Source organism: Alligator mississippiensis, chromosome 3, assembly GCF_030867095.1.
Source record: "Alligator mississippiensis isolate rAllMis1 chromosome 3, rAllMis1, whole genome shotgun sequence".
In the NCBI taxonomy this organism is placed as follows: domain Eukaryota; kingdom Metazoa; phylum Chordata; order Crocodylia; family Alligatoridae; genus Alligator; species Alligator mississippiensis.
The window spans coordinates 75,988,767-76,003,869 of NC_081826.1; the positions used below are offsets into that span (position 1 = coordinate 75,988,767).

Here is a 15,103-nt window from a genome sequence, read left to right on the forward strand (position 1 = left end):
CTCCCCCATGCCCCTTTCCTCCCCCCTCTGCCCACCACAACAGACTTACCAGCTGGAGGCATCTGTGTCCTGCGTGGTCGAGAACTGCTGCCTGTTTAGTTTATGGCTGAATCTCCAAATCGGCGCCAAATCTCTGGATCTTAATTGGCCTAATCTAATCAGGCCAGTGATTAGAATCACCAAATTGAATCACTGTCCCTCTGAATAGGCCAAATCTGAATCTTTAGCAAATATTTACTGTTTCACACAGGCCTACTGCAGGGGGCATTTATGTCTGTACAGCTTTCTCTTTCAAGTTCTTTAAAGGTGTTTAAAATGCTATAGAGGCAACAACTATCTACAGCTGTCTGAATCCATAGTGTCATATAGATCATGTGTAAAAGCAAATGCAGTAATTTGAATGTCATCATACTACAACTTTCATCCATTTACTAATTCCATTTTAAAGTAGGATTTCAATAGTAGTTTTGTGGTCAAGTAACTATATGTAATTTTACTATTCTGCTTATCTTCCAGACTTACTTTTAACATTACAGTATGCATATACACACACAGCCCCTGAATACAAATAGTGGTTAAAAAAGTATTTATTTTCTGTTTTTTCAGGTATGTTCCATTACAAAAGGAAAAAAACCCCAAAACAAAACAGAAGATAGAGTTTTATTAGTGGTACATTATGAGTTTAAACAACTAGGTGACTAATGTTTGTCACAAATACATATTACAAACAGCCACAAAACATAACTAAAAATGAAATAAATAATCAGAATTGTTTCATTTTAAATCTTTAATATTTATAAAATATATAGCACTTCCTGTTACATTTGTTCAGTCATTTTTCCCATACCAAATTAAAACTTATGCGACACTGCAAAGGTTCTAAGGAATAAGAATAATTTAAAATCAGAATTTTTAAAGGTATGAAATTGAGAGTCTAATGATATTTTATATCATATATCCAGATTGTGACCTTTTGCAAAAATAGTAATTTCTTCAACTAATATACATATTTTACTTTAAATTTATAATCTCAGAAGGTGAAGTGTTTAAAATATAATGTTTTAGGCTTTTATATTTGCTTTGTTAAATTGTGCCCAATAGATCTATTTTATGAATTTATATATAAACTAAAGCAATCCATCTATAATATCTAACTGGGATTTTTTTTTATTGGAATGGTGGTTGAAGTTGGAAGCAGTGTATACTTCTAAGAGATTACAGGTAATTATGTTAGCCACATAAACTAAGGTTATTCTTTGTTCAGTCTAATTTTAAATAGATTAAGTGTCTGTAAATTACTGTAATAATATACAGAATTCAAATGAAAACTACCTTCATTCTTTGGAACAGATCATTATCTCTAACAAGAGCTGAGAGGTCTCTTCCATTTGCCACCAGTTGCCATGCTCTGATGTCACAAGTAAATTTTAAATTGAAGATGAATAGATATCTTATTGAAGATATAGATATCAGATGATCAAATTGAAGATGAATAGATATCAGATTCAAATGTTAGAAACAGGGTAACTTTTTAATGGAACTTAGTGTACAGAACTGTTTGGCATTATAAGCCTCAATTTAGGAAAGCCCATAAATGCATACTTAATTTTAATCAGTTTAATCTTAATCTTAATCTTAATGGTAGCCACATTAAGCACCCTTCCTGAACAGAGATGCTTTCCTAGATCAGGGCCACCATTTTTTAAGGCTAATATTTCCCTTTTCTCCACAGGTGCAGGAGCTTCCATGCGCAGGTAAAGTATAGTTCTAACAGGAGTGGGAGGTAGCAGAGGGGACATAGACACAAGGATGGTGGTGGAGTGGTGATACAAGTATTGCCAAGGCAAAATTACCATTGCTATTCAGGTCTTGCATCATGTAGAAAGGGAAACTTAGGCTTCAGCTGCAGCAGGCTTCCATAATCATTTCTTTATTTTGATCAAAGATTCTTTCCATCCCATGCAACCAAGTAGACACCCTTAGCTTGAGATAAGTATTGAAGGGAGGATTCGACCCTAACACACATGCAATCAATTGCACATTCAAATGTAAAGGTTTAAAATTAAAACTGTTTTGAGACCTAATGGTTTTCCAGGTATCACTTATTTAAAAAGGAGATTCCAAGGAGCCAGTAGAAGGTACATGTTTAGTGATAACTTGAAAATTCAGCATGTGCTAATAAGTTCCATTACCACACAGTTATCAAATTCAGTTTATTTCTAGCATAGGGAAAATTATGGTAACTGAGATACCTTTGTACAATAACTGTTGGTATATACGGACTTTTTAATGATAGGAACTGTATATTTACAAGACTGCCTTGTAACATTCAATATGTTAACTGTATGTGATGAAAACAATAAGCTATAGACTAAAAATTAAGGGAGCTGAAGCTTTTGAATTAGAAATGAAGTTCCCAGCTTTACAAAGATCTACTCAAGTGCTTACCAGTAGGAATTATGAGTAGTTCTATTGAAGCTAAGCAAAAGAGTAAATTTCCACAGGATTAGGGATCAATTTTGTAGGAAGTCCATTTAATGTATCAAAGCTAAAACAACATGAAGATGTTGTATTACCATTTTATAGGATCATTATAACAGTATTTTTAAGAATTCTGGTTTGAGCAGCTCAATGTTGGAAATTAGAGACTTGATGTTCAAAAAGCACTTGGTTAGCACACAGAGTTGGGGCCATTATTTTTTCCGCATCTATTGTACAGGCGCCTAATTAAAGCAGCACTTTTCACAAAAGTTATCATGTTGCTGCATGTTGAGATGCTTTGAAAATCTAGTTCTGTATTATGTAAATAGCTTTAAGAAAATGAACCAGAGTATTCCCTGTGGAAAATTCAGAGTATAGTAGCTTCAAAATCCACAGCATTTTTGTAACAGAACAGATCTATCTTCTAGGCATGAAATGTTAAGGTTACCTCTGGAAGTTTATCTGAATCTAGAATTTTCATCATGAACCAAATGAGATAAAATCAAATATTTTTAACCATAACTGACAATGGTCCATTGGGGGGGGGGGTATTATTAGGGTGACCATAAGGAAATCCAGGACACTGTTCCACTGCCCCTCTCCACCAAGTCAGTGGTGCTGTTGCGGGCAGTGGAAAAGGCCTGCGGGCAGGGGTGCAGGCACAGTTCAGTGGTGAGGTGAAACACTATGCCATTCTATCTTCCCACTGGACTGTGGCCTGAAACTGGGACTCCTGTTTTAATTTTTACCAACCACCTGGGACCGGCCTTTGAAATCTGGGACTGTCCCAGGCAAACCAGGACGTATGGTCACTCTAGATATTATATAAGATAATATCAAGCACAGTACAAAAAAACAAAACAACCCCCCCACTCCCTAACTTTCAGTATCCATACCATGGATATCACAACTTATATTTTATTGCAGATTTTTTTTTTTTTTAATAGAACTGTTGGTTATTAATTCTCAGACAGCCTTTCCCCAGAAAATGCTAGTTTAAGGACAGCTGTATCAGTTTTGATAACTGTCTGGATGTATCAACTTATAAAGTCCTTAATTACTTAACAATGCATGTGATATTGGACTGTAATATTTCCTGTACTAATAATTGCATATATATATATATATATATATATATATATATATATATATATATATATACATATAGTCTGTTGTTATACAGACATGTATGGGATTCATAATGATTTAAATGGGAGTCTCATAAATGCTTTCAGGAGAAGCTTTTGATATTTAGTCATTTAACACTGATGTAATTCATACCTTGTTATTTCTCATGGTTTATATTATCTGCATAATATACATGGTAGAATTTGCCAAACCTGGTTCAAATATTGAGTTTTCAATTGCTTTTCCTTAGGATGAATACCTTACTTTTCCTCAGGATGGATACCCCACCTACCCTATTATCTCTGAATAATTGGAAAACAATTTGTTTTTGTAATGTTAGTATTCAAGAAAGAAATTCAACCAGCCTAATACAATATATAATCTTACAACCTGAAACCAAAATAATGGTGAATCCCACTCATTGAGAGAGCCTAAATCAACAAAGCATTTTCATCAATTTGCACTACTGCCTGTTTAAAAAAAATTGCACTTGCTACATGATCCATACTCCCACTGGTGACCATGACAGCTCTCTATCTATAGAATATGTAACAAAGATTGAGGTGAATTGGAAGGGAGAATCTTGCCTTGTCTGTTCATTTTCATTAATCCATTTCAGCTCTGAATGGAATAGTTTTGCTTTCAATTCATATTGTAATATAGTTAAAAAAATCAAAACAGTACTTTTTGACATAGAATTCTTTATTGCATGTTATTATATTCATCATTATATATCTTAACTAACCTCTTAAACTGCTTTGGGCTAAATGCAGCTCTCAAACACATATTGCACCATTGGATCTGGCTTAAGAGAGTCTATTTGAACTATAAAACTATTCATACAGTACTGTACATTCACTTAACTTAAAGTATTCCATGTCAAACTACTGCGGTTGGATGTGTTTCACATGGCACAATGAAATTGAAAGCAAAAAAAAATCCTACTTGGCCCTGAAATAGACTAATAAAATGAACAAATGAGACAAAATTCCATTTTTTCGATCTATGTCATAGATGTAGTATAGTATAATATAAAACAGTGAGGGGAGCATTTTGGAGCAGAAAAACAGGGAGAAGGCAGTTGTTATTATGAGAAAACTGGGCTTCAGTTTTAAAATCGTCAATGTTGTGTCTCAATGTTTCCAGTAGATGCCTTCTTGACAGGAGTAAGAGGCTGAGTTACCGCTCTTAGTCCCCTTAGACTCTTATAATTTCAGATTCAAAACAGCTGGGGTTTTCATTCTCCTAGGACCAAATCCTTGATGTTATCGACATCCATGTCAGTTTTGCATGGACTTCAAAGGGATTTGGTCCTCACCACATGGAGAATTTACATACACACAATGGTCTCTATCACTATATTGTTATAACTGACCTACCATAGAACTTCACTCTGCTTAGCATGACAAGTAACCATGGTAAATATGCAAATATGTTGGCAGTTTTTGACCATTTAACAGTGCAATCACTGTAACTGGACTTAATATTCACAGGAGATAAGCAACTATTGTGTCTTCTGATACAGAATTTCCTGAAATGTGTTCTTCAATTCATTAAGGATTGCTTGGGAACAAAAACTGATAAGCTGGTTGGACACCAGGAACCAAGGATTGAGCACTGATATTGATTTTCTGACACTATAATCTACCTGAGTCTTGAAATTCTTCACACAGACAACAGGTGATAATGACCCTCCTCCCCTTTTTGATAGGTCTTGATCTCCCAGTAATCTACATTCTTTTCTTCTGCTAATTGCTTGTCTGCTACCCCTGGGAATTCTCTCCCCACCCCTCAGCCCCCTCCAATTTCACAGGTCTGTCTGCTGTTCTTAACAATTTCTGTGCTTACTTTTCTTTTTCCTAAATAAAAATACCCTGCTTTTGAAAGCTTGCCTAGCTTTATCCCAACTATGCAGTTAGTTCAATAAAAGATATTACCATCCAAAAATCTTGCCACTTTCATAATTCCTGGACTATCATGTAGCATCACTCTAACACTACTATTACAACTAGGAGCAATTCATATTAAGCGGTATTTAACATTTTCAAATTTTTTTAAAAGGTGGTTTTCTTATGTACACAAATCCATGTATTTGTGCAACAAATCAGGCAGACAGAAATACCAACAATTACATTTGTTGCAATGGTTCACATTGTACTGAACACTTTGGAGAAAATATTCACCTGTATTCACATATGAAGATATACTTATTTATATAGTACCTAGAATAATGATTGATTTCATTTTTGTGGTATACAAGGCAGAACAATAAAAAAGGGCCCATAATTTTTACCTGCGTACATGTAGTTTTCTAATTTATAACAAGCTGAAATAAGATAAAAGGGAAGTAAGCCCATGCTCCTGCAGCTTCTGATGCATAGAAGGACCTCAGGTCAGGACCCAGGTTTGCTCATGTGTGAGGACATTTCAGACAATAACAGAAACTTTGAAATAAAAACTTTGCGTGCAATGAATGGTAAGCTTCATAGCTGTGGGGAATACTGATTTTTGAATGCACCCATTGTTTATGATTATATAGAGAAGTCATGTGGTCCTGTCAATAAACATTGCAGACAAAATGGCTTTTATTTCAAAATTACTGGTACTTTCTGAAATACCGACGTATTTGAAATTACAATAGTGGAGCCAAAATGTGCAAATGATACTTAAATTCATACTAAATTACTTAACTCTTTCCTTTTAAATGTTCTTTTGCAACATTTTGATGTTTTACTTTTTCTCCTTCTATCTCCCATTAAAACATATTTTCAGTCATAAAAACGTAACAGCAGATTAACAATTAGCATTTAAAATTATACAAATACCTTGGCTGCATCAGGTTATCTTCCTGCAATATAATTCATAAGTACTATGTGCCTAAATAATTAATTCATTTGAGTTAAGTGATCCTGCTTGAAATATACTATCTTTCAGCTATATCACATTTACATTTCTAGCAATTGGCCATATTTGGTGATGAGTGTGCTAGAACAAAATCAAGTAATATTCAGAAATGGTATTCAAGTAGCATATCTTTGGAGGCTAATCACTGCTGTCTGCATGAAAAGTAGTTTCAGATTTACAACACTTTGAACTTACATTCATTGGGAAAAGTACAATATGTGGTCTTGGATTGTGATGTACTTTTAATATGTAAATATATTATGTATTATATTGGCTCAATTAATTACATTTTAAATGTAATGTAATAATTTAATTTGTTCTAAAAAAAATTGAAGGAACAATGCCATTAATTGGTAAGAATTCAAGGTGTGTAATTTTTCCAGAATAATTGATAATGCCTATTATATTTAGAGCCTATGGTGGAAAAGAGGTTTTATCTTCCCATTTGGGATATGAAATCAGAATTCAATACTGAAACAATGTGCCAGGTATATCATGTCTGAAGCAAAATTCAATACTCAGGTTTTGTGAATAGAGGCTGTTGGATATTAGAAGAATGAGCAAGGAAAATGTACCAGATGTATCATTTACTGGTCTTCACTTACAATTAAATTGAATTCATATCTTCTTTTCACTTCAAAAATAAAATCTTGTGCCAGGAAAGTTTTTTCCCACCTTACGCAGCTTTGCGTGTCGGACTATTATGGCTATACCTTTGTCATTGCTATTATTTAAATTGACAAACAAAATAAACAACAATAGCATGATTTCATGGAGGGACACAAGTATGAGTTTACAACAGTGTTTAAAGTGCTTTTTTCTTTGAGGAGATACTTACACAAGTGCCATTTCATGCTCATCTCCTTGCTGCCACATACTATATGCCTCTTCCTTGTGGTTGTATCATTTATAACATAATGATATGGTATTAAGTTCAGACTCAGAGCTTAGTATATTTTCATTAAAAAAATCTGAAAACAAGAAAATGACCATTCTATTTGTGTGTTATTATAGAGAGTTGAAAATTTTATTAAATATGAAGTGTTTCCTTGTGTCATTTATTCGTTTGCTTCCAGTGTTGCTTAAAGCACTATATAAGTACAAATAGATCATACTAAAAGCATATCCATCCTATTCCAGGTTTTCAGCTTGATTATTTACTGGTGTCTTGCAGAACAGAGATGAATTTACAATCCCATGTGACGATTTATCTGCTGAAACTGCAACAAGACTCATCTCTTGGATTGGTTTCCATGTTCATAGTTCCCCAAAGGTCTAGATCTGATGAATATTTATATGTTGTTTTGCACTGTTGGTAAATAGTAGTGCTGAAATGTGAGATGTCAAGTAGCATACTTTAATTTGCCAGTACCAGAAGTTGTGGCAGCAGCAGAAGCTGTGGCTTGACTGCTTACATATAAGGGGTCCAAACAAGCCACTTTGGCAGCAAAGAATGAGTGGATACAGTGAAGGACTGCAAAAAGATTGGAAAATTCCAGCTCCTGAAAGTGAAACCAAAGAGATTAAACATGAGACAAAACAACATTACAAAGAAATTCCCAACACTGAGCTATTACTCAAATATAGATGGTCTTAGCTGTGTTATATAAGGCTGCATACTTCTTTTTAGGAAGTTGAACATTTAATTAACTGTAGATTTGTCTAACCTAACAGAATTTAACTGAATTCATTTAAAACTTTCACAAAAATGAAACATGCCATCCACTGCAATAGTAAAGCAAGAAGAAAGTAAGAACTGTTTGAGGCTTTTTACCTTTTTATGATTCAATAGTTAGATACTTTTTAGAACTAAGGGAGTGATTACAACAGTTTTCACAGAACTCAAGCAACAGTTATATATCAGGATCTCCAAAAATGTTCATTCATCATTAACACCATAATTATAACAATATTATTATTATCATAATATGACTAGTGTTGTTAGCACTTACATTTTATGTATGCATACATGTGTATATGTATACAGTGGTGTAGGTTGTAGCCACGTTGGTCTAAGGACAAAGGGCAGACAAGGTTCTTTGGGTGAATCTGATATCTTTTATTAGACCAACTTAAATAGTTGGAAAAACAATTTTTTTTTACCAAACTTTCGGTAAGAGCACACACCAACTGCTGAAACTTCCTTAGCCTGACGAAGGGTTTTTGAACCCAAAGCTTGCTTAAAAATTGTTTTTCTACCTATTTAAGTTGGTCTAATAAAAGATATCAGAATCACCCAAAGAACTTTGTCTGCCTGTGTATATGTATTTATTTTGTTTACTATGCATAATTCATTGAGACATTTACAACTTTCCTCATGTAAAAATCCAGCCTAAGAATGTGGTAGAATATACAGCAGATATTTCACAAGGGTTGGTTTGTTATCCCCCTGCAAAAGTGAATTTTTGCAAATTATCAGGGGGATACTGAATGGGGCCACTGAGATCCTAGTTGTATGCTGTTGCTTTTATTTTAAAGGGAGCTGCTCCTTCACTCAGCACATGGGACCATTGATGAGTTCGAGTTGAATTGAAAAGAACCCGCTTTGATATAAAAACATTTCAAACAGCTGAGTGGCCTACCCTGAATTGAGCAACACGCTGCAAATTAAATGATACAAATGATCTGGGTTTTAACACAGAATGGCAAAAACAGAGAAGATGGAGTGATGTAATCAGTGGGTAGGATTTCGATAAATTCTGCTAGAATCTGAGCACATACCTACTGGACATGCTCAGAAATAAAATTTTAATTGCTCAAGAGTTCTTTTAAACTCCCTAAATTAATTCTCAATGAAGATGACTTGGTTCATGCCAAATTTCACACATCTGCCATCTGCTCTCTTTAGGCAATCTGTTTAGAGTAATTTTTGTTTTTAAACATCCGGAGAAATGTATTTTTACCACTCTGCCAGGGTTGTTGCTCAAATTTCAAAACAAACAATATCTTATTAAACAGAAACCAGGGATGGAAACTGAAAAAGATCTATACATGAAAAAAACCCAAAAAAAACCCAAGTGTGAAGATGAAAGCTGTTCTATAACCAGCACTAGTCCCACTGTAATAAAATCAATTTCTTTTTTTTTTCCTTTTACTCATCCTTCTGCAAATACTAATAAGAAGAGAAATAAGTATGTCACTGAACACTGAAATATTTACTGTCTCACTACTGTGTATTATGTGTACAAGGAATGTACTTTCCCCTTGTTTGTCTGAACAGATCAAGGCTTATTAATTCAGATATTATAACTTGAAGACTGTTCAAGTCAATTAAGTAATCAGATGAGCTGAAATTTTTCTATCTACATCACAATTATAGTTGGTGGACACTAAATTTTCACACTGCATTAGCACAGTTATCATTATCAGTTAGCAGAGGTATATCTGTAATTGTACCATGTAAGGCAATGCATTTTTTAATGGATTTCAAATTGGTATCTGTCATGCTTTAAAACATGAGGGGAACTGGATGTCTAAATATTTTTTTTAACATTTCTGCCATTTTTATTGTTGTTCATAGGATTGCATTATCAAAACGTTGTATTAAAATACTTAAGTTGCAAAATAAAGCACTAGAAATTAGAAACGGACAGATCTATTTTGTCTAACCATACCTTTTTGTATGTTTGACCTGTACACTATGTGAGGGAGTGGTCTCATAGGGGAAAAAATATAAAATAGTATCATACAATTAAAAACTGTAATCATCCAGAAAGAAAGGGTTTTAATACATGCTCCATTCAATATAGGTTGTTCAAGTTGTTCATTCACCCAACTACTGTTCACTTTATCTTCAGCAAATTAGAATTAACATTTTTCAAGCAACAAACCAGAGTGATCAAATAACCTTGCTAACATCTATGAGAAATAAAAACTTTGGAAAATAAGTAACAATGTTACTATGCAGTATGATCTAACTTCTAGAATGTGCTCGCTCAAATGATTAGTGATGGTAGATGAGATTCTCAACTCTTTCCTCAAAAATCAAAGTCTTCAACTGTTATGGTTGTGAGAAAACCATTTCTAATGTGATTTGAATGTCACTGAAGCAGAGGTGTTTGCCTTGATTTGAAGACAGCTGTAAAAAACAGGTTTGAGACATGAAATGCCACATTTAGTGTACGGGGTGTTAACTCTGATATCAATGAAAACACTTCAAATGTTAACATTGTTAATTATTTTATTACTCATGAAAGCCATCAAGAATGGGGCAACAGAATAGCATTATGAAGATCTACAACTACATTTTTGAAGTGTTGAGCTTGCAAGATTAATGTGGAAAAGAAGTTTTAAATTAAGATCAGTAGGGTTTAAACATCATGTGGCAGGAATGCAAGGGATACTAATTTTGTTTCCATGTACAAAGAGACTCAGCTTTCCAATATTTGGGAAACATTGGTACAAAATCTATACTTATTACTTTCAGGTAAGCAGGTTACATTTCCCATGTGCCAAGGAAATAATTATTCAACAGCTGTGAGTCAAATAATATTTCATAATGCCACAGAAGTAAATGTTTTGTGGCAATATGCAAAAACTCAGTCACAACGTGAGCCTCACAAATAGTATATACTTTTAGCATCATCATCATCCCCAGCTAAAAGTTGTTATATATACAGAAAGAGAATACATGAGTTGGACAAAAAAAATAGAACATTTTTAGCAAAGTTTTGCAAACAGTAGTTGCCTGAATAAGGTAGGTTCTTATTAAAGATAGGATATTTTCTTTAATACAAAATAGCAAAATGAATTAAAAAATATGTGAATGAAGTGTTGTGGTTAATCAAAGTAAAGTGCAGATTGCAAATGAGGTTGTATGAAGTAAACAGAAGCAGAGAAATGAACAATTGTGGGCTAAAGAGCTTAACAAATGTGTGTTCTACGTTCAATCTATATCAACATGAAACACTGAAAAAGGTGTGCAGATAAGGAAAAAGCCAATGGCAGAAATTTAAAATATGTCACTGAATGTAACCTGCGAGATTCTTGCAATCATTAGTGAGATGCTGGTCTAATATGCTGCAACTGATAAGATGTTTTCTCAAGAGCAGAAATAATTTTAGAGAAGTACTGTGGGAACAAAGACCCATCTGATAGTAGACAAAGCTAGTTCGATAGATCAAAAAGACTGCCTGAATGCATATAACAAAATTCACACAAATGGATTACAGGAGTGCTTGAACATATATAAAAATAACCATTATTGATGGAATTTATATGAAGTATAAATGGTAAAGTATATGCTGGATCTGGAGCAATATTACTGGCAACATAATACCATAATACTGGCAACTATAATAATTTAAGACAAAAGCAAATCTTGGGATTTTCCAAGATGACTTTTTTGTATTTGGGCACGTCTACAGGACATTCCTCCCACCCTTCCACTGCCAACAAACAAGTTCTTGTCCACTTGCTCTGGCTGGCGTGAACAACCGACTGGCAAGTAGGCAGATTCCATTGTTGGGAGCATGAACATAACTAGAGTCAAGCTTGGAGAGCCTGAGAATTATGCTGTGGGCGCTCAGGTTAGCTCTGAGCTGCTCAGGACCATCCCTAAACTTCCTGCTCTACCTTATTGCTGGTCCTTGGAAAATAAGAATGGAGGGAGTATATTTTGTTAGCAGCAGACCTGCAGTCAAGATAGAAGTAAAATCAACTTGGTCTTTTTTATATCCCTATTTCTGTTGCCTCCAAAGAGAAGATATAAAAGTAAGGTCTTAAGAAGGGAGGCCTATTTCATATGTTTTATGAGGATGACCCATTTTATGTCAGAATGAGGCAGAGATGTATTCACTGATTAAAATTATTTGTTTTTCAAAGAATAGAGGAGTGCCATTTGGCTTAAAGAAATGTTGTAGCAGATAGAAATGGATCATCAGAAGTTTTGGACATTATGAGCTAAGTACTATTTCAGCTTTATACACCTAAGCAGCATGTTAAATGGGGAGGAGGAAGAGGACCCTCTCATCATTTTAGCTCAATAACCTAATCCATTAACCACTTGCCCGGGAATGGAAGATCCAGGTTTAAAACCCCCCTCACTTTCAGGGAGTTTGAACCTGCTTCTACCACTTCCCAATAATGTTTTCCAGTTAACAGTCCATAGGCTAGACATTGCACAGAGGGCTTTCCAGTCCTCCTCTTAAAGTTGGCCCACTGAACAGCCAAAAGGGAAGATATATGGAGGAAGGAGAAAAAAAGCAAGCGAGAAGAAGTATGGCTCAATGAAGTGACCAAAGGCAAATGGGATCAGCCCCAACAGAAAATGAAGAATATCTGGGGCATGAAAAGAGTAAGTATAATACTAGTCATTTCTGATGTGTTGAGATACCATGATAGGGGATACCACAGCCATGCTGTGTAATTTTGAAGTTGACACTCTTATAGGGTCATGGATCCTTCAAAGGGCAATATTGATGGGCATCTCTAAAATAGTGAGAAAGGTGAAAACATTCTAAATGCTGATGCTAATAATGCAACTATAATTGTATTCAGATAATTTGTTTATATTGGATGGTAGGGAAAGAACTCAAAACCTTTGTTTGTGCATCATAAATAATACGTCTGAATGATGTTGCTGTAGCTTTAAAAATAATTTAAACACAGAAAAGATTTGCATTACATTATACTGCAGTTATGTTTTTACACTCACCAAAAGAACAACCCAGGGCATACAAAAGGGCCTGTCTGAATTTATAAATCCCCAAATAAATAAATACATTAGGAAAATTTCTGCCAGTAGATGACAACTGAGGGAGCAAGAAAAAGGTTTTTCTTTTGCAGATACCACCTTTTTACATCAACCAAGTCCTGTAAGTAGACATTCCATTCAGTTCTGCATGCCCAGCTTTAGAAATATTTTTAACAACCCCCCACAAACATCCCTTTAAATCAGGGCTGTTCAACTGCTGGCCCCTGAGGGGACAGCACATTGCCCATGGGTCGCATGCAGCCTGCAAGAGGTTAACATGCAGTCTGTGGGACCCTACAGCTGCGTCTCCTACTGCTGTACGCTGTGTGGCAGGGGATGGCAAGAGCCAAGCCATGAGCCACAGGTGTAGCCTGTGCAACAGGGGACTGTGTCAAACTTGGACATCCCCACTTCAAATGAATTCTAGGAAACATTAACATACACCCACAAATCCCCTCTGTTGTGAAGCAGTTAAGGTTGCCACACACATATACACACAAAAATATTCTTATTCTACTCTTCTCCACATACCTCAATTTTCACTCTGTCCTTCCATCTGTGCCACTGATATAACACTGTGTTCAGAAAGATAATTAAACTATCCAACCCAACAGCTGCTATACCAAGCATTTACAACTTCTAGTATCAGAGGAATTAAAAATTGGTAAAAAGTGGTGTGCAAAAAAAAGTGGGGGGGAAAGGACAAAAATCGCTGTGTATGGTGCATGGTTTGTAGAAACTGATAGCCCTTACAAAGCAAATATAAAACAGACAAGGCCATATAAAACAAAAGAAGCTGTATTGACAAATGGAGTAACCCTTGAGCAAATCTGCTGTTAATGTTTTCTCAACTATCTAAATGTATATTTATGGCTTCAAACATCTGGTAATTTAGAAGTATTCATGACAGCAATCATCTTTTTCATTCATTCATGTATATAATAGCTCTTGTGTAAATTGATTGTTTGTTCCAGAAAAACCTGGTTGAAGTCTTTTTATATAAAAATGGCATTATTTTAAGAGTCAAACTTGCACCAGATCTGAAAATGGATGGCCCATTTGGAAATCCTGTGAGGAGGCTAAAACTATGGACCATATTATTTATGAAGTTACTTAAGTTATTAAGCCTTGGAATCTAGTCATCAAAACAGAGTAATTAGTCTGCACAGATCACATGTGTACACACTTAAGAACCCATTTAAAGCTGATTATTCTAAATTAGGGGTGATGAAGATATGAGCCATTATCTGGCAGAAGGGGAGGGATAGAAACATTAATTGCCATGGCTTCCAGAGCTGCAGCAATTGACGCTGCCACACCTTGTCCTGCTACCAAATTTCTGGGCCAATGGGAAACACCAGAGGCCATGTACTGTGACACTGTGCATCAGAGTGGGCCTATGGACTGACCCTGCATGCTGGACTGGACCTGAAGAGTGAATCCACAAGACTCATCTACCCCATGACCAAACAGGCCCTGTGGTTCTCATCCGGTCCATAGAGATGTAGGGGTAGGAAAGCACTCTTCTAAATCCAGGTTGCTGTGAAATTCACAGAAAAATTCCAGGCTTGCAATAGGAATTATAAATTTAGAACAGTGAAAAAGAAGTTTAAGAAAAGGGAAAAAGTCTGTTAAAAACAGTTAAATACATAAAATATAAAGACAAGCTATATGACAATACACAAGAAAGTAGGCACAATATTTCCACTGCAGTTATGCCACTTCACACCACTTGTATTATCTGAGATTATATTTTGGTGAATTAAGCTCTATTTGTATCTATTGATGCTTATATTCTAGCTCTACACACATCTTGACCACACGATGATAATGTGGTTACTCTCCTTTGGCCTAACTGGAATATCCTTCACCTCTCCACTCTCTTGAAAATTCAGC

At 35.1% G+C, this 15,103-nt stretch overlaps 1 protein-coding gene across 1 annotated transcript in view; it reads right to left on the bottom strand.

Annotated features, from left to right (window-relative positions):
- Positions 1–5,423: 5,423 nt before the first annotated feature.
- Positions 5,424–15,103, bottom strand: part of SNTG1 (syntrophin gamma 1) — a 386,259-nt gene continuing 376,579 nt past the window's right edge. Inside the window, exon 18 of the mRNA XM_059724105.1 lies at positions 5,424–8,015. Coding sequence (XP_059580088.1) covers positions 7,857–8,015 — 159 coding nt within the window. The 3' untranslated portion in view covers positions 5,424–7,856. The remainder of the gene's footprint in view (positions 8,016–15,103) is intronic.